Raw genomic sequence first — 21,341 nt, forward strand, 5'->3', positions numbered from 1 at the left:
GGACTAAGTGGACTGGGATCAATGGCTGCAGTACCAGTATGACCAAATTGACTTTGAACAGATGCTGGAGAGCAAAGACAACCCAAACCAGGAGGACACAGATAAATAGTACCAGGAACCAAGACTCAAAATGGACTAGGACCCGTGGTCCCAGGGCTAGGAGGCTGACAGTAAAGAAATGCACAACACGGTGACTAAGACCAAAAGGATCACAAAGGAACAGTGCTAGATCAGTTACAACTGTGGTAACCAGGAAGGGCCATGTTAGCTAAAAGAGAATTGATAGTGGGCAACCCAGTATACCCTTGAGGGTTTGGGCAAAAGATATGGTAGGGTAAGGGTAACTTCAAGGGATTTTAATGAGCAAAAGAATTTTGAAAACACTTAGAGAGTGGAATCATGTGGGCTTAGTCATTTGAACCCACTAATGCAGCTTATGCAACAACAGAAAATATATGTATTCAAAAGCTGTCACTTCTTGGTGATCAATAGAAGGAGAGAGCAAAAAGGAATTAAAAGACGGGTGTATATAGACAAAAAGTATTTAATCTTTTTCTTTTTCAGATCAAATTAAAATGTTGGGTACAAGAAAAACAGCAAAGACGCAGAAGGATAACTACATTAATCTACACAATCCTTACTACATCAATTGCTCAAGCTTTTCTACCTATCACAAAATTGATTAAGCATTCAATGGTAGATAAAGCCACAGTCGACGTTTCGGTCTGTATTCTTTCGTGTAGAAGACTATCCTCAGGTCATGGATCTGAAAAAGAAAAAGATTAAATACTTTTTGTCTATATAAACCCGTCTTTCAATTCCTTTTTGCTCTCTCCTTCTATTGATCACCAAGAAGTGACAGCTTTTTAATACATATAATTTATGTTGTTGCATAAGCTGCATTAGTGGGTTCAGATTACTAAGCCCACATGATTCCACTCTCTAAGTGTTTTCAAAATTCTTTTGCTCATTAAAATCCCTTGAAGGTACCCTTACCCTACCATGTTGGCTAAAAGGCAAAGTTTATGATAACAAGCACAACAGGACAAGAAGGACCAGGATTACCAGGATCTAAAAGACCAAAACTAAGCTAGCAGATGGGTCAGGTCCAGGAGAACTAGGGACAGGAGAACCCAACCTATAAGTAACAAGACCGAGAGGTTCAGGGACAATGGGTGCAGAATCTTGAGAAGGACAGCGACTATGAAATACAAGAATAGCACGCCCTTGACCAGGAGTGCCATGTCGCCGAGACCCGGAAACCAGGCAACCAGAGTCAGAAGTAAAAGTTCCAAGACGACCAGGAACCAAAGAACTAAGGGGGCCAGGAAAAACAGGGCAAAGAGGATCAGGACCTTGAGTACCAGGACCAACAGGACCAGGGTGAGGAGGAAAAGGAGGATCAGGACCAGAATGATCACAGCCTGGAGATTCAGGCCACAGGGCTAGGAACACAATGGCCAGGAAGATGAGCAACTGACTGGCCAGGCTCAGGAGGACCAGATAAAGGAAGAACATGATGAGTTTGTGCAGCAGCATGAGGATGAGCACCAGGCAGACCAGGGCCAAGAGGATCAGGAACAGATCCAGGAAGGCAAGATCCAGACCAATAGTAGTGGGGGCCAGAGTAACCAAGGAAGACGAGGGGGTCAGTACCAAGAATATCAAGAGGAGCAGAGCCAGGAGGACCAGGACCAGACCGTGGAGGATTAAAAGGATCAGCACAAATAGGACCAGGAACAGATCTAGGAGTGCCATGGGGATATGACCATAAGACCAGGGCCCAGAGTACCACGTTGAACAGGATGACCAGAACCTGGGAATAACAGGGCCAGAGTGAGGAAGATCAGGAGGCCATAACAGCTAGAGTCAGAAAGACCACAGGACTGGACCTGTATGTCCAGGAGGGCCAGTACCAAAAAGACATGGTTCAGAAGGACCCACAAAAAGAGTGCCAGTACCAAGAGAGCCTAGTCCATTGGGTGCAGTGCCAGAAGGACCATATGGACAAGACACATGCCCAGGAGGACAAGTATGACCCAAAACAGGAAGACTGGGGAAACCAGCAGGACCAGGAACTGATGACCTAATAAGGAAGACTAAGACCGTCAGTGGAGATAGAATGAGGTTGACTACAAGGACCAGGGCAAGGAAAATCAGGATGACCAAAGCCAGGAATACTAGGAGTGCCAGCCCTAGAAAAACCAGTACAACATGGCTAGGTAGATAAGGACCCAACTGACCAGCAGGATGAGGATCAGTAGCACCAAAAACAAGAGCCCCCATGAGGGCTAATACAAGGATGAACCAGAAGCAGGGTTAGGAAGACCAGGGTCAGGAAGGACTACAACCATTACATCCAGACTCAGAAAACCAGTACCAGGGTGACCAGAACTAGTGAGACCAGGGTCAGAATGAGGATCAGGAAAACCTAAACAACCCAAAAAAGGAGGACATGGAACAGGACTAGGAGGAGGATCAATGCCTAAAGATACAAAAGGACCTGGAAGTGAAGGAAGAACACCAGGTGCATGTGGACAACTATGTGAGTTTAGGCCGAATGTCTTAGGATAGCCATTTTTCAAATGGCTCTTATTCATGATTCAATCAATTTCAAAGCTTTATTTCGACATCAGTCATAAAAGCACTTCCTCCCTAATACAATACATAAAAAAAGCTAATCTATCTACACAGTGTTAAAACAAGAATTATACAGTTATAGGTCGAATACAAAAGCTTTTAACAGAATTTAACCCATCATTAATTACTCATAGTTAAAAAACTTTACGGATAAAAACTACAAATTTTCACAGCGTTTTTCCTAGCAAGGTACGTGTTCGGATGGCCCAGGCCCAGCCCAGGAACTTTGCGACTGCAATTGCAAATAATGGAGAACAATCAGTTTCCAGTATTCTAAGAGCTGTCACTTGGCTCCTAGTCCCCATATTAAGGCAAAGAGGTCTTATCCATTTATGCCTTGGATTTACATATAAGGGACAGCAAAACAATATGTGGGAGACGTGCTCAGGTTTATCTTTGCAAAGGTAACAATGTTCATCCCATGTTGTAGACCATTTCTTTTTAAACATATTTACTGGGAGAGATCCAACTCTAAATTGGAAATACAGTTTCCTGTCGTATGGTTTCTCAATCAAATCCCAGTAAACTTCACACGATGGAATCATTTTTAAATCCAAAAAGCGTCTCGACAACGTACAGTTATTACCGTTGGCAAAAATTCTATAGTTCGTCATCTCCCAATACAGCCGTTTTAACTCAATCTTTGAGGGAAAACAGGACACGTCAGGATTACCCCATAGGTAATCTAGATTTAACTCTGACAATAACCCTCGTAGATCCTTTATCCAGGCTATTTTATGGAACTCATCAAGCATGACAACATCTAGCAACGCTGTTGCGTAATGGGCTAACTCCGGAGTTACCATTAGCCTTCTCCAATATAGCAACGGGCGCAGCTTTGCTATATCCACAATATTCTTCCTACCAAGATCCAATTTTAGAGGTACAGTAGGGGTACTTTGCGGTACTCCCACCAGTCCCCTAAGGAACTTGTTTTCTATTGTAGTCAAGTTTGCTAGGTTGCCAAAACCCCATAATTCTGAGCCATATAAACAGGCGCTGATAGCTTTCATTTGATATATCTCAAGCACACAATTTATTGGTTTTGTTAGAGAAGCTTTGTGTTTTAATAATAATGCTCCTGTTATTTGGCTGAACTTTAGGGCTGCAGTGTCTAAATGGGACTTCCATTTCATGTTCCCCTGGAGTGTTATTCCCAAGTAGGTAAAGGCATCTACTTGTTCAAGAGGTGTACTTTTGTAGGTAATAACCCCCCTGAATGTTGTTCGACAGTTCATGGACATAAACTTTCTTTTACTGGTATTTAATTCTAGGCCTCGCAAATCGCAAAACTCCCCAAAAGCATTGACTGCCTTTTGAAGGCCGCTTGGGGTGCGAGATAATATCAGCGTGTCATCCGCAAACATAAGAACGGGGACACGCGATCCAGCGATTATTGGGGCATCAGAAGGGGACTTTTTCAAAAAATCTACTATTTCATTTATATATATTGAAAATAATGTGGGCGCCAGGACGCAGCCTTGTCTCACCCCACGCTCTACCGGGAAGGGCTCAGTTACTTCTCCCTGCGACCCCCATCTAATTTTAGCATAATTATTTTCATGCAGTCGTACAATAAGTGTGAGAAGTTCCTGGGATATCCCTTCATCGGCCAGAACTTTCCAAAGCTTGTCTCTGGGGACCAAGTCAAAAGCTGACTTTAGGTCGACAAAGACAGCATACAAGGGGCCATTTTTTAGGGTGACGTTCCTCCAATATAAAGTAATGAAATAAAATACCTGGTCTATTGAGCTTGTCAGGGGGCGAAATCCTGCTTGGTATGGAGACAAGATGTTGTTTTCATCAATCCATGTTTGAAGTTTGTTCTGAACCATACGGCCCATCAGTTTCTGGGCAGAGTCTATGAGACTGATGGGTCGATAGTTACAGGGGAGTGATTTATCCCCCTTTTTGTACACAGGTATTATTTCCGCTCCTTTCCAGGACAGTGGAACCTCACCACCCATTGCCAATGCATTCGCAAGACAAGAAAAGTATTTGCACCATGAGTTCCTATCACTTAGGTAAACGTCAGCTGGTATACCATCCATGCCAGGCGCTCTTCCCCTTGTTACGCAATCCAGGGCAAGACTAACATCGTTCTCATCAAAAACATTGTGCTTAAAATAAACACTAAGTGGGAGGACATCACTGGGTAACAGTTGGTTGCGAGCATATTGTGGTTTAAAAAATGCTATCCAGTCATCGATAGCAACATGGTTTTGAGGAGAGGCAGCCTCCCCCCCCCCCCCCCCCTTCCCCACTTTACCTTAGACCAAAATGATTTAGAATCTTTGGCCGCACAAGCAGTTCTAAGCTCGCACCAGATTTCCTCATCCCACGTCTTCTTTGCTTGCCTTTGGGCACGTCTGTAGTTATCCCTGGCTTCTCTTACCACTGTTGCGTTCCCCAACCGCAGTGCGCTACTAAGTTTATGGCGTGCCTGTCTACAATTTTTATCATACCAACCCTGGCGAATTTGATGATTTTTACCCTTGTTTCTACTTACTGGTTTTAAAAAGAAGGTTTGTAATCTTAAAAAGAATTTATTATGGGTCTCCATCATAATATCACTGAAATTAGTGTCACATAAAAATGAATTTAAACGGTCTGCTTCCTCGCCTACTACTTTCTTCAGTTCGTCAAACTTCCCCTCATCCTCCACTATCTTCCCCCACTTTAGGTGACGCTGATTATTAGAACTTACTAAATCCAAGGTCACTCTCTCATCCTCTATGCTCCCGCCCCTTTCCCCTGAAAAGGGCTTAAAATCCATACACAGCGGATTATGATCGCTTTCCAATCTTTTCACTACGGACATATCGACCAGTTTACTCCAAGCCCTGATGTCTATCAGGAAATAGTCGATTCTACTGGATGCCCGCCCATTATCAAACGTGTTGTTTCCACCCCGATCAGAAACTGTGCGACCATTAGCTGCTCTAAGCCCCCTGGCTAAACAAAGACTCTTCACTTGAATAGCAACTGTACTCCATTTTTTAACTGTGGTGATCTCAAGCTGTGGGATACCCCATTTACTATCCTCTTCTACAGCAAGAAATTTGTCCTCCTGGCCCATGGGTTCAAAGGTGGTATTTAGATCCCCCCCAATGATTATAAACTGGTCTATGGGCATGGTTTCTAACTCCTGTTCGAGGACCTTCACTACTTCTGAGCTTTTTCCCCCTTTGACCCCCCTAGCATATATATTAAAAAGGACAAGTTCTTCACCATTATTCCATTTAATGTTAACTGATAATATATCCCCACTTGGGAGCATTTTTTGTCTGATCGTGCAATTCAATGATTGACGAATCCATATCAACATGCCTCCTGAAGGTCTACCTTTACCATTTGACACTGCAGGGATAAAAAAATTTAGGTACCCCAAACGATGGACAGGACTTACTGACCAAGTTTCTTGGAATAATACGATATCATACTGCTCGATGAAAACACTCCATTCAGTAGATATCATTTTACTCACTATCCCCGCAAGATTCCAAGAAATAAAAGACAACGGTGGATTATCACCAGGTGAGCTAGTTTGAGCAGAGTTTGAGCAATTACATAAGGATATGACTTCTGAAGGTACTTTAAGAGGGGCAGTACATACTTCATCCAATCGGAGTTCAGATATTAGGTCGCTGCCATTACCCCGGATTAAGTTACTATACCCTTCATGGTCAACCAATTTCACCATACTTTCTCTTGTGTCGCGTGTTAGTTTACAGTTGCTTCGGTGTGCCTGGGCTAGAGGGCCCTCTGTTATAATGGTATCATTATCTACTCTCACTTGGCTGTAGTTCCCTGACCCAATAAATTGCGGTGAGAGTCAATCACACTCATTTAGGTTTGAGAGGGCAGTGAATCTGTTTTCTAGGTTTATTCCCCAGTCACATCTCCGGGCACCACCAATCCCACTGCTTCCCAAGCCCTCACCACTTCTACGTGACACTATGGTCCATTTGGTCCTTAGAATACTGGGTCTAGCTATGAGACCTCTCCTACTATAGAAGAAGTCAAGTGTAAGGGGGACAATTTCCGCTGTTCTGCGTTGTGGGGGCAGTAAATTAGGTAAAATTTCAGGCAACACCTCCGGGTCTCTAAAGTGCAATACAACACAGTCGCCTGCAAATCTCTTTGGGCTGTTGCCTATCCATTTTACCCTTCTTGCATTTGACAATTCCTCTGATAGTATGTGTTTACCCCGATCAGAGATATGCATGTTATTGGACAACCAATATAGAGCTTTGGTTTTAAGTGATTGAGGAGACTCTGTCTGGCCAGGATTCAAAATTGGGACATTGGCCAAAACCAGGATTAAAGGGGAGGCTTCAACAATTAATTCCATTGGTCTTGTTTCCCCAAGAAGGTCATTGATGGCCTCACTACTAGTCAATGGATCTGGTCGAGGGTCGTCATCTATTGTTAGGGCTGGGGTCGGAATGGATGGTTGTGTATGCACCAGAGTATCTCCATTTCCTATGATTCTATCTTCCCTGGGGTTTATGTGCTCTATTTTGTCGACTATCTTGTTTGACAGTTCCCCCACACATACGTTTATGTTTGTCAAAAGGACCTCAAGCTTATTAACCTTATCAGTGAGATGGTCAACCTTAGATAAAAGCGGCTTGATTAGCCCTTTCATTTTCTGTTCAAACATGCCTAGTAGTTTCCCAATATTGGCTTCGTCCCATTGCGTAATGCCCTCGTCTTCGACCCCCATATCTTCAACACTATTTTTACGCGGAATGGTGGTTAGTTTATTCTTGCCAGAGCGTAGGCCATCGCGCCTGGGTTTATCCTTCGTAGGCCCTTTTACCACCCTTGGTGCCGGGACTGGAGTGGGGCTTATAGTATTAACTTCTACCAATACTATATCCGTATTTACACCACCTAGAACAACCTCTTCCACTTTGCTCGATGGGGATGATGGGGATGCATTATCATCAGTGCCCTCAGTAGTATGCTGTGAAAGTACAACTATTTCACTGGTGTTTTCTGCCTCGGAAATATGTGCATCGGGTAGGTCAATTAGGTTAACGCTAGCCATTGGACTCGTCCCCAGGGAGGCCCTTCTATTATTATTTATTGAGGTAACTACTTGGACTAGATAATTGTCCATGGTATTTGCGGTAGCAACAACTTGTTTCTGTTTGGACATATCAGTAGCCGCTATGAGTACAAACTATAGTGACCTACCGCGTGCAGCAAACCACCACTAACGTTGGATTATAATGTAGCCCTAGAGACCATCAAGAGTGTATAAATGTCTCGGAGTTTCCGCCTACAGCGGTGGTAACTTACAGGCAAAATGGGCAGCGTTCCTGGCCCAGTCCAGTCTCTACCAGTCGCGGACTGTCGCAGACTGTCCCGCCCTTTTCCCGGGCTTCTCCCGGTCACTCCCGCTCGCTCCCGCGCAGCGGGCTGTTCTCATCAATATATAGTACTATAGTTAAAGGGGAGGGGCAGGTGGGGAGAGCAGCCCAGGTGCAGCTTGTCCGGCCGGCGGTGCTTCTGGGACAGGTAGTCCCTCGCCGGCAGTAGCACTCCGCTCGCAGCCCTGCCTTTCCCTCGTTCAGACCAAGCAGCAGGCAAGCAGGAATCCTGGTGAAGTTTAAACCAGCGCAGCGGGACCCGCGCAGCGGGTACCGCAAGGAGTAGGCAAGTTGAAAGGCGGTGAGATAAGAAATGCCTCACAGCGCTATGACCTCTCAAAGCAGCAAAGCGTCCCAACGTGTGCTGAAACTCCCAGCTTTTACATCAGATGGGGAGGGGCAGGCGGGGAGAGCAGCCCAGGTGCAGCTGGTCCGGCCGGCGGTGCTTCTGGGACAGGTTGTCCCTCGCCGGCAGTAGCACTCCGCTCGCAGCCCTGCCTTTCCCTCGTTCAGACCAAGCAGCAGGCAAGCAGGAATCCTGGTGAAGTTTAAACCAGCGCAGCGGGACCCGCGCAGCGGGTACCGCAAGGAGTAGGCAAGTTGAAAGGCGGTGAGATAAGAAATGCCTCACAGCGCTATGACCTCTCAAAGCAGCAAAGCATGATTCTTATACTGCTAACCCCTAGAAATGCCACCACATCATCAACCCACATACAGAACAGGTAAGTAATTGTTACAAAATCAGAGCATGCACAGTGACAAAAAAAGCAAGAACTGTTACACACTGACTATAGAGGATATGGTATGATGCTGTAGCCTGAGGGTGGATTTGAGGCCATAAAGACTGAATTTGGCAGAGGGGTTTAAAGGTGGATTGGTGAAAATGAGTGTGGTCTGTGAAGGATGACAGAAAGGGTTTGAGAAACTCAGATACCTGAAGTTACGAAACATGGTTAATGGCTAACAAAGGCATCATAGGGATTTGCAATCAGCAAAAGGGAAGCTAAGTATCATAAAAAGGCTCTGATGAGCAGAAGAGGTGGTGATGAAGGCTCAAAATAGATTATCACACATGCCCTTAAGGATTTTGTGTGGCCCCCTAGACCTTTGTGCTGGCATTCCATCTGTGTGTATGTGAGGTGGGTATATAGTATATAGTGAGGGGCTGATTTACTAAGAAGTCACGCAACGTAACACAGCTTGTTGCGCAGCGTTACATGAAAGGGAGAGAACAGAAAAGTACCATATGTATTAAGATTTGATTTATTTCTGCTCTCGCTCTGCACTGGTGCACTGTGTCCTGCATAGTGCCGACACAAGTACCCTTGCAAGGGTGCTTACATTATGAATAGGATTGCTATTGTGCAGGAAGGGTCATTTTTTTGCACAAAAATATTCCTCTGAGGTATTTTCCTGCAGCACACATAGAAAGAGGAAGTAACAAAGAGCAACACAGATGTTTCTCCTTGTTACGCCTCAATTGAGAAGGCATACTATTTTGATGGGATCAGAGGTTTACTCAGCTTAGTAAATCTGAGATTGCATCAAAATATATGGGTGGGTGCATGAGAATGCCCATGCTCCACCCATGCTCCACCTTTTCAACACACAGGAATGCAAGGCAGTGATTTGCTCTGCTTTGTGCTACTTTGGATGTACTAATCCACACAGAGCCATGCAAGGTGACTATTCATGGCTTAATAAATCCCAATAACGGGCTTCTGTTACCTTGTGTCACCTTGTTTGATGCACAGACAACACAAGCCCTTAGTAAATCTGCCCAAAAGTGCGTAGTAGTAACATTCCTTATGTGATGTAAAGCCTTAGTGCATAGACAAGTGGAAAGCATTTTGCATGATGTGATGGACAGTAAATACAGCTTTCCTACTTAGTGGGACTGTATTGACTGCACAACTGTAGATAGAGAGTGGATACCCAAAAATATTCTGTGAGGGCCTTTTAGAAAAGGGCTGCTGATTAGTTATTCCTGAGAGAGGGTAGATGGTAGAAGTAAGTGGTAGGGCATTGGTTTCTCTCATTGAAGGTGTCCACGTTTCTAAGCAGGGCTGCTCTTGTATCTGTGGCTGACTACTCAGAGAGGCTGATGACATCCAGGGGCTACAATGTTATGCTTCACTGGGTCCATGATTTAGATGCTTTTGCTTGGAGTCAGCACTATTGCTACTGCTGTGAGGGCCATCACCCAGAACAAAAGCTATGTCTGAGTAACAGCAAGAAATGATATTTAAATGAGAAACACCGCAAATCAGTTCTGAAACCTCAATAGTGTATCCACATCCCCTGTTTCGAAAATGAGTATTAAAGTGGAACTGTGAAACGATCGATCTGTAGATCACCAGACTGGAGGTACCAAAATCTCTCTGTTTATTCAGTGTCATATTTCTTGCACCATTTGTAATAAAGTCAATGAATAAAACTCTCTGTGACTTTCTTGTCTTCTGTGTCTTTGATGCTGATATGACTTTCTCTGATTTAATGGGAAAAATCATTCATATTCCAATGATATTCAGTTCAATTAACTATGGTACCAATCCTTTGCTTGTGGCTTCTCGACAGAATACTTCCTTTGATGGCCCAACAAAGTACGGGCGTCAAAGGAAGGAATGTATACCATCTACTCTCTTTAGAGAAAACCCTGGCTGTACGTGATGGAGAAAAAAATAATGACCCTGTCACCCTGGGAGAAAACTCCCAATATGTGGGACCATTAGCTTTTTTGTTTTTCAAAAACAACTCTTTCTTTGTTTATGAAAAACAAAAACAATTTCAAATGTTTGCTAGGTGGCCATCATGTCTAACTGTATTGTCCATCAAATGGAACAGACTAATTTGCATATAGCCAGGTTCTGAGCTAGGATGGTGCAGTGAGCTAAAAAACGGTGATGGATTAAAACCATGATCTCTTGACTTGGTAAGAGTATTCTGCATCATTCAGAAACTCTGTCCATCACCACCCCCCTTTTCCAAAATTGTCCATCAAATGTTTCATGCATTGACAGGAACCACCAAGACAGCAGTTCCTGTCATAGGGCCAGCGTACAACTCTAAATCAGGCCCATAGTCTATCTTACTTCTGTCATGAGATTGGAATGAAGTCTCTCAATTATACCGTGTTAGTCACTTCATAAGGAGCCCTATGCAATTGTTTGATAAAATAACCCCAACATTAGATGGCGATATGTTACTCGGATACAACATTTCCATTAGGGTTTTTTTTAACACATCATTGTTTTCAGATGTCTTCATCTGATTTGAACTGAACCAGAATTAATTATTCCAGAATGCACTGAGTTGCTGCAGAACAAGAGGTGTGCTCGTTACATGGAGTTTTTTGGTAGTCCTATATCTGGTGCTGGTACATTCCCCATGGCTTTGTGAGTAAGAGCAAGTACATAGCTTTATAAGAATAAACAGCTTTACCTAGTCTTGGAAAGGTTCTAATCATCTTTATTATTAGTCACATCTGCAGGCAAATTAAAAGGAGCAGGAGCATTTGTGGAGCACGAGACAGCTCAATAAAGGGCCTCCCAAAATGCTATGGGTTTGCCCATGGTGTAATGGACTGACATTCTGTGCTACCTCTGTTAAAATAACTCAGAACATTCAAACATTTGGGACCTTTAGACCGAAAAGTTAGCGCCAGCATCTAAGCCAGTTTTAGCATTAAGAGCTTCATGTCACGAAATCAGAAGGTATGTGGCCACTAAAGTAACTATCATCATGTACAAAACCCTTTTAATGAGTTGCAAACCTCTTTCGACTAAATAAAATAACTTCTGTGATAGTTTCTGGATTGCAAATAGGAGGGTTCATGAAAGGGGTTTCCTTCCTCTCATTTTCAATTCGGAAAGGAATTCATTGATAAGTTGTGACTGCAATTGCTGTTGCAAGCCATTGATGAGCTAACAACTACCTAGTTCGGGTGATAACTAATTTGCAAAAGGGAAGCAGCCCCCCTTAGGATAGGATGTTGGCAGCCTGGGGGGAGAGAAGTTTTCCAAAAACTGCCAGCCAAACTCCCTTTTAAGAGAATGGCTCATATGCCCACACTTGAGAGTGGATACAAAAAGACAAACAATGAGACCATTTGGACTATTTCATTTCATCGAGTCTTTATGTTGATTATAAAACCATAAAAGACATTACAATCAATTAAAAATGTACTTGTTAAAAAATACTTTGTTAAGAATAATTGAGTCATGGCGTTACTCTAACAGACACAATGATATGGTTAAAATAAGTATTAAACCACAATTCAGCGACTCATATATTATAAAACAGTTATTATAAGAAGAATATAACAACTTTAAATAGGATAGCCATACGACATCTACCCCATTATACAAAAATAAGACTGAATCAAGCTACCCCACATCAACATACAATTTACACAATTCAGGTCACTGTGCCCTCAGTTTATTAGCCCGAATCATCCATACCCAACTCAGGAATTTAGCAACAGCAATAACAATAGATACCTGGGTACATGTCTGTAAAATCCTCAAGGCTTCGATGGCAACTCTAGTGCCAAGATTAGCACAGATGGGTTTGAGCCATTTCCTCCTTGGTAAGCTGTAGTCCGGGCAAACAAATAATATATGGGAGATGGATTCTGACTGTACCAAGCACGAAGGACATAAATCTGTTGTGGGCTTGTGCCATCCGCTGGTGAAACTTCTAATCGGCAAAGAGCCTACCCTAAACTGGTGGTAGAGCTTCCTGTCCATTGGTTTTGAAATTAAGTCCCAGTAGGGGTCAACCTTATCAATAGAAAGTCCCTGGTCAAGGTAGATCCTGTAATGGAAGAGAAGCGCTTCATCTTCACCAAATCCATTTAGACAGCCTTAAGCCCTTATTTTTAGGTGAAGGCGTTCGATTCAGGATTCTCCCACAAGTTACCCATCCCCATTTCTATCAAGGTTTCTTTTATATACTGAAGCCATCTGATCTTACTTAGGGTCCCAACCCCCCTGAAATCCAAAAGGGCTTTAGCATACAGTAAAAGCTCAGGCATGGCCCATAGCCATCTCCAAAGGGCTATAGGCCTAAATCGAACTAGGTCCTCAATATGATGACATCCCAGATCCAAAAATAGTGGCACCAGTGGAGTAGATTGTGGCAAACCTATTAACACCCTCATGAATTTATTTTGGGCGATAACCTGAGGAGTGGTGTCCTCGTGGCCCCATAATTCTGCTCCATATAAGATATCACTTACAACTTTGGTGTTGTATATTTTAAGGGCAGGGGCTATAGGTTTGGTGAGTGAAAGCCTATGTTCTTTTAGGAGGGCCCCAGCCAGCTGCGCATGCTTCAAAGCAAGCATGTCAATCTGTGGCTTCCAATGCAGCTTCCTGTTTAAGGTTATACCCAGGTATGCAAACACGTCAGTCTGCTCTAAAGCAACATCATTCATATAGACTTTGCCCTTAGTAGCTTTAGATTTGTGGAGAACCATAAATTTTGTCTTGTCCACATTGACTGCCAACTTATGAACACGGCAGAACTCCTCAAAACGGGACAGCGCCACCTGTAGCCCGGATTGAGTCTTAGATAAAATCAAGGTGTCTGCCGCGAACATGAGTAGGGGGAATTTCAGGCCCCAAAGAGTTGGTGCATCAGTGGGATATGTGGAATAATATTGCACTACCCTGTCGATGAATAAAGAAAAGAAGTAGGCGCGAGAATGCATCGTTGGCGCACGCCCTTTGTCATCGGAAATTTATTAGTGACCTCTCCATGTGTACATCATCTAACCTGAGCGTGATTGGAGTCATGCAGTTTAACTAGCATTGCTAGCAACTTCAAAGGCATCCCCACATCTTAAAAAGCTCTCCACATTTTGTTTCGGGTAACCAAGTCAAAAGCAGACTTTAAATAAATGAAAGCCGCGTATAACGTGTCCCCACCTATGATAACAACCCTCCAGTAAATCATCACAAACCTGAGCACCTGGTCAATTGTGCTGGTATGGGGGCATAGAAAAATAAAGCAGGCAGATATATGGGGATTCATGGCTGTCTCTCGAGTGTCTCCGTTCCACTGAAAGGTCTTGCAACAGATTTGCATGCATGAGGGACACCTCAAACTCATTGCTTCATAGAGTTCCCAGTGCATAAGATTGGTAAAATCATCTTTCAAAATGCACTGGATTTCATTAAAATGACCATTCAGCTAGACTAATCTAAACTTTCAAATTATGCATGACAAGTAAGGATAGCGTTGGATACATACCTTATATGGTTCACTGAAGAGGGGGTAACTGTTATCAAGCTGCCATTCAGTTAGTGGTTCTTCCTGGTTCCTTTTTTCCCTTTCTTTCTTAAGCAATACATTCCTATCCTGCTCAAAGATGCTGCACCAAGAGATAAAGAAACAGACAAGAGAGAAAATTATATATGAGTCAAGAAGAAAAATTCTTTTCACAGAACCTACTACTTCAACCTAAGCTACGGAATCTGTTAGATACGTGGATGGCATGGAAAGTGCATACAATCAGCTTAAAAACTCTCTCTGATTGACAAAACTCACAAATCACAAAGCACTGAGGAAGAGATACCCGAAATGCCCAAAAGAATATAGGTGAAGGGTACAAGATAAGCCTTTTCTTTCTTCACTCACCACCTTGAGGCTCCACAGCAAGATCTTCCCTTGAGCCTCTCACTGTAGAAAATAAGGTTTGATGTATTTCCACCTGAGGTTAATGATTTTTGCCTCTGGAAAACTGTTATTTTGAACAGTGGGCAGACCAGTCCAACCACTCCCAAATGCATGTACCATTTACCAAAACATGAAAACACTTTTTGTAATAAAGTTGCCACTCTTGACCTTTTGTAACTCAGTTGCAATTTTCACACGAGTTGTACAAACTGCAAAAATTAAAGAGAAATTCTAAATATCAGCCTTCAGATAAATATTTCTTGGCTCACATTTGGAGCAAAATCCTCAACATGTGATTTGAAATGTCCATGCAGGAAAACAAGTCATAACTATGGGCCTAATTATGATGTCAGGTGGAAAGCAATCTGACAGCTCATAGGAGGCTTCCGCCCGACATCATAGGTTTCCGTCTGACTGCCATATTACAATTCTGGCGGTCGATGGGAAACATGTGGGAAATTCCGTTGCAGTTCCGACGGGCACAGAGAGCCCGTCAGGGTGGCAGGCACAAAAGTAAACCCATAAAGACGGCAGCCTTGGCCACGCCATTGGGTTTACAATGTCACTTTACATCTGCCATTTCATGGCGGTCCGCTCGACATGAAAAGGCGGGCAGAAAGTGACTTTGGGTCCCCTTCCAGGGCCCCCTTCCCCCTGGCCCTCCACTATGGGGCCTGGGGGGGGGAACATATGGTGCCTCCTAAACATCCTTGCAGCCTGTGGCTGGAGGAGCCGCTGGCCACAAGAACTAACATCATATGTTCACTGAAGGGGTAGGATGTTTCTTTGATTCTCTGGGGACTGGAATGGGGTGGCTTTGGGATGAAATATGGGAGGGTGTGGGTAAAGCAAAGTAAGACTTTGGGTTTCCATCTTGAAAGGCTGGCACATGAAGAACTGTAGCTTTGTATTGACAGCAAGGTATCGCTGTGGAACAGTACTGAGTCATAGTATGAAATATGTTAGGAACTTAATGTATAGAAACATTAGGATGAGTAGTCTTGGACAGTTTTCTAAGTATAGTATCTACAGTCCAAGAAGGTTTTGTTTATCCTGCTCTTAAGGATGCTATTTGTATGGCAAAGGTGGTATAGGAGTCAGAATTTTGCATGAGAGAGATGAGCAAGCGATCACTTACTGGTTCAACTGAGAATGATGGGGTCGCTGAGGTAGATGATTTAGGGAAAGCTAGTTGCAGGGTTGGGGCTGTTGGGAAGAGTGCTCAAAGAATACATAAGACCTCAACCAACAGACCTAGCTCGAGTAGGTGTAATCATTGTAGGAGTACTTTTCATGGGTCGGAATCACAAAATATGTGTTATGCCATTGGTAAAGAGTGTAGTAAAGGCAGCAGGAAGAGGCACTGTACACGCATGTGTAAGGAGTGGCCTAGGTCCAAGGTGGCTATTATGTGTGATGATTAGCAGATTGAGTTTGGGTAATGATGAGGGAGTGAAGAGAAGGAAAACAAGACCTAAGGCATGGTTTACTGTGAGAGGAGCTGATGTGGAGCTTATGGTGGAATCAGGTTCCAGGTACACTATTATTCCTAAAGATGTTTTTTATAGGTTTTGGTAACACATGGAGCTATTACCCAAATACATGTGTCCTAGTGCGTATCAAGAGGAGGAAATAGATATCTTAGGGTATTTTAATTCTTCCATCAAGTTCACATCGTGAGTGACACAAGGGAAGGCATATGTCTCAGAGAGCAGTCCTCCAATCTTAGGATGGATGCATCAGTACGATCTCTGTATCATTGTGAACCCAAAGTGAGCAGAACAGGTCATTGTGGTAGGGAACAACAGTGTGGAGACTTTGAGTGAGGTGAAGGAGGTCTTTCAAGAGGAGTTGGAGGTCTTGGAGGGGTATGTCCACAAGATTTGTGTAAAACCAGGTGTGGTGCCTATAAAACACAAACTACGAAAGGTTCCTATTGCGGTGAGGGACGAAGTAAAGTTTGATGCTGCGTGAAATGGTGGAGTAGGATGTTTTTTAACCTGTTGAAGCCTCTAGTTGGTTTTCTCTGGTTGTGATTGCTAAAAAAAGCCAATGGCCATTTGATGTTTTGTGTGGACTTACACAGTGTGAACCAGAACATTATCACTGATAGTTTTCCTCTCCCTAATATTAATAAGTTACTTATGTTGCCTAATGGTGGTAAGTACATTTCAAAATGAGATTTTAAGAGTGCTTACCATCAAATTAGATTACATGAATCTTCCAGAGATGTGACAGCTTTTATCACGATGGGGGACATTCCATTTCACTAGAATGCCATTTGTGTTATCTTCGGCAGTGAGGGTATTCCAAAAGGGTCATGTCTCAAGTGTTGATGGGTTTACTATTATTATTATTTATGAATTTATAACGTGTCAGCTACTCGTGAGTGTCCCGGCACGGAACCATAGGGGAGGGCTTCACATGAACAAATGGGTCTTCAGTTTTTTCTTGAATACACTTAGGTCCTGGATGGTACACAGGACCAGAGGGAGAGCATTCCAGGCAACTGCTGCTTTGACTAAAAAGGAGCTACCCCCTAACCTCTGACACTTAAAACATGGGACCTGGGTCAAGAATAGAAAGGAGGAGCACAGAGAACACATAGGAACATAGAAAGAGGCACGCTTCTGCAGATAGAGAGGGCCATACCCGCGGAGCGCGATGGGCCATGACCAATATCTTAAATTTCACCCTGGCAGCCTGTGGTAAATAAATAAATTACCGGTACTATTTTTCTATACATTAAATGAAAAGGATAGCTCAATAAATGAGAGGCAGAGTCCGTGGTATCTGAGTCATACGGGCTTTAATTAAGTGGCTCGAGCCAATGGACATCGGGTTCCATCACCTACTAAGGTTCAGGAAGGGATAATCTCAACATTTCATTAACATCATACAATATATATAGTAAAACCATACAGTTGCATTGAATACAGTAGGCGTAACAAGTGAAAAAAAGAAAGATAAGAACAAATGGGCGTGAAAAGAAGGCGTGCACAGGGCGTGCACGGAGGTGTGTGATGTAGACGTCACAGAAGTGTCATAAGTGGGTGGACACATGGAGGGGGCTTCATGGGCAGCTGGAACCTTTAACCTACTGGTGTGCGCAAAACGAGTCATGACGTGTAACTGGGGAGAGCTGGGGGCGCTGACTTCTAGCACTAGTAGAGGAGACTGAAGTCTGGGATGTCAGAACGACCTGTACCTATAGCGTATCTGATATCTTATGTTTAGAGTACATGTTGCTTGATTCTAAAAGTCATCAGGGCAAAGGCTGCTTGTCACTAAAGGCTAGTGTATGCATATATTTCTTCATGTACTGCGTGAGCTATGGATACTAATTCAGTAAATCACTTGCATGGAGACAGAAAGACTGGACTGTAGACGGATATGTTTATCCTGTTCGTTAGCTAGGAATGTGAAGCCGGGGAGCTGAACAGATAACTGTAGGCATAACATATTCTTGGCAGGCAGGTCAGGCCGAGCCGGGCACCGCGTTGCTTGGCAGGAAGTAAGGGAAGGGTCAGGGATGCGGGCGGGGCTGCATCTCTTGGAGCGGTTCAGGAGGCTTGAGGCCTGGATCTCGTGTCCGGGCCCTGTGGAGCCCTAGAAACGGGTGCATCTCGATGATTTAACGTGCACAATGTAAAGACGTTGGCAACATAGGCCTGAAAGCCTAATTCACGTTGCTTTCACGGAGGACTGGATAACTAACATACTAACGTTGGACGCAACTGTAAATGCGTCTTTATTCTCGGTCATGGAGGGAAAATGCATAGCAATCATGCACATATATTACATGTTGGGGAAACACGTAGGGACACATAACAGGGCAAAATTCAATTTTCCTCATTCCCTCCTTGTTCCCTACGTTCCCTTCAGGAAACATCAATATTCATGAGACCATCTATCTGTTCATACAGCATCATTTGCTCGTCTTTTTTCATTTGGGAATGGGATTGTGGACGTGGAATACAAGATGTAGCGCACAAGCCGCAAATCGCCGGGCCACATTGTAAACAGAGACAACAACTGAATATGATCATTACTACTACTCCCAGGAATGACAGTACTCTCCATCCCCATGCAGATATTACACTCCAGAGCCAGCCGGACCAAGTCCAGGTGCCTGGATTCTGGTGTAGCTGATGAGCTATTTTATGAAGTCTAGTTATTGCTGAATACACAGACGGTGCGTTATTAGGAATGAAAACGCAACAACTAGATCCGATGACTCTACAAGCTCCGCCCCTATCGGCCAGGATGACGTCAAGAACAAGGCGGTTCTGAAGAACAACAAATCTCATAGCAGACTGCTCTTCTGTTAAGTTACCTAGGGCGGAAGTAGTCTCATTCACTACTGCTTCAAGGGTTCTGGTTAACCTGCGTATTAATTTACTATTCTGGACGGGACCTATGAAGAAAAAGAAACCTTTATTGAAATCCGTATACTGTTCCAATGCAGTTTCAGTCTGATCGACAATTGGGGACTCGATCTCCCTTCTATGTCTGACGTGTACTAGATGGGTATTTCGGTGATAATCGGATGGGGCTAGGAAAACTGGTGGCAGTAGGAATGCAATGTAACATGTTCCATCCCAATCTAGGGGCAAACGTACATAAGCAGTCTGACCACATATAAAATAGGAATGACGTGAAGCTTTGAAAGTAGACTTCCCTTTGTCACTGTACTCGACCACAGTAGTACAATCACTGTGTCCTAGGTGTACTGAACCATTCTTTCTAACACATAATTCGCCTTTCACTGGTAGAACTGTTATAGAAGGCAAGTCTGAATTAGTCTCGGACTGAACATTCAAAACCATGAGGTTAGAGGAAAAATTACCTAGATCATATACTTCATTTTCTAGATCTATCCCTGTCCTATGGGGAAGACCGTCCTTGTCTGGAAAACAGGTTTCATTCATAACTGTATTCAGAAGGGACTTATCGTCTAAAGATGACGTCAATGTAAACCATGCTCCACACGAACCATTGTGTGAAAATGGATAGGGAAAAAGTGGCAGAGCTCCCTTCACAGTCTGGTAAGGGGGGAGTCGACCACATACCCAGCAATTAGTGGCATTGTTGGTCTGGTGCGAATAGTGTAACATACAAATAAAAGTATTGTTGCGCATTGCAAGTCGATAGGATAACTTGTGAGGGGGTAGTTCACTAAATGTGTGCTCTACTGTATCATTAGAGGAAAGGTGTACATGTGAACCAAGAGGAGGAAAGAATACGTGTAACATACAACTTATACATGTGATCGTAAGACTCAGAAAAAACATAAACAATAATGTAACGATGCATCTGCTTCGGAGATTTTTACAATATTTCATTTTCTTGAAGTTTCGTCTATCTCTCTCACTATGTGGGTCTATCTCATACATGTCAGAAACCTGTCTAACCGCTTCACCCGAGGGGGACTTAAACAATTAAACGCTGTCTGACTTACTAGACCTCAATTTAATTTTATACTCCTGTTGCGGAGTTTTTTCTAACAGGGGAAGTTTAGAGTCAGTATCGGGGCAGTCCTTGAAAAAAGTCTTTGGACGCAGTCCATGGAAACGCTTGATATGACTGGAATGGAGCCAGCCTTTTCTTCCTTCTAGTTTTACGGCGGTCCTTGTGGTCATCAGAACGAGTTTTGGCTCCTTCCAGCGGGGCTCCAGAGGGCTTGAGCGATCGAAATTCCGAACCAGAACTAGATCTCCTGGAACGACCTCGTGCGGTTTCACCTGGGTGTTGTCCGGAAAGGCAGCCGCGACCTGTGAACGACAAGAGAGTAGTGCAGACATCAAGGAAGCTAGGTAATCTGTCAGCATGTTACTGTCAACATCGGTGATTTTACGAGGCATAGGTGTACCCCATATGTTTGGGGGACGACCGAAAACAACTTCGTATGGTGACAAACCAGATCTAGAGTGAGCGACCATTCGCATATAGAAGAGGGCAACTGGCAGGGCTACCATCCAATCTACACCTTTTTCGGCACAGACCTTCGCTAGTCGTGTTTTCAGAGTTTTATTGTGTCGCTCGACAAGGCCAGCTGCCTCGGGGTGTCGTACGCAGTGGAATTTCCACTGGTACCCTAACAGAAGTGATACCTGTTTCATGAGTTCGGACGAGAATGGCTGTCCATTATCTGAATACACGACACGGGGCAAACCGTATCGAGGGAAAAACTCACGTACCAGCTGCTTGGCAGTGGTCACGGCAGTATAATCTGGGACTGGATATGCTTCTGTCCATCTGGACAAAGCGCAGACAACTACGAGGACATACTTGAATCCTCGACATCGATCCATCTGGATATAATCCATCTGGAGGACTTCAAAAGGATGGTCAGGAGGATGAAATCCACCTTGTTCCACGGGAACACCTTTACCTGGATTGAACTGACAACAGATCATGCAGGTACGCACTTTCTGCTTTGCTGCTGCTCGTAAATGCTTGTTAAACCAGAGGTTCTGGATGCTGTCTAACATGGCTTTTTCTCCTAAGTGTGCTGGACTGTGTGCTGTATTAATGATGGCTTGAACCATAGAGTCGGGGAGAAACCATGTGGCTTTTCCCTTCGTCAACCATCCCTGATCTGTCTGGACCCCTCCTTGTTCCGACCATTTCCTGATT

At 43.8% G+C, this 21,341-nt stretch overlaps 1 protein-coding gene across 1 annotated transcript in view; it reads right to left on the reverse strand.

The window, feature by feature from the left end:
- AFF3 (ALF transcription elongation factor 3) overlaps positions 1-21,341 on the reverse strand; it is a 1,926,848-nt gene that overhangs the window by 1,506,927 nt on the left and 398,580 nt on the right. Inside the window, exon 2 of the mRNA XM_078658016.1 lies at positions 14,277-14,397. Coding sequence (XP_078514142.1) covers positions 14,277-14,397 — 121 coding nt within the window. The remainder of the gene's footprint in view (positions 1-14,276; positions 14,398-21,341) is intronic.

Source organism: Lissotriton helveticus, chromosome 8 (assembly GCF_964261635.1).
Source record: "Lissotriton helveticus chromosome 8, aLisHel1.1, whole genome shotgun sequence".
In the NCBI taxonomy this organism is placed as follows: Eukaryota; Metazoa; Chordata; class Amphibia; order Caudata; family Salamandridae; genus Lissotriton; species Lissotriton helveticus.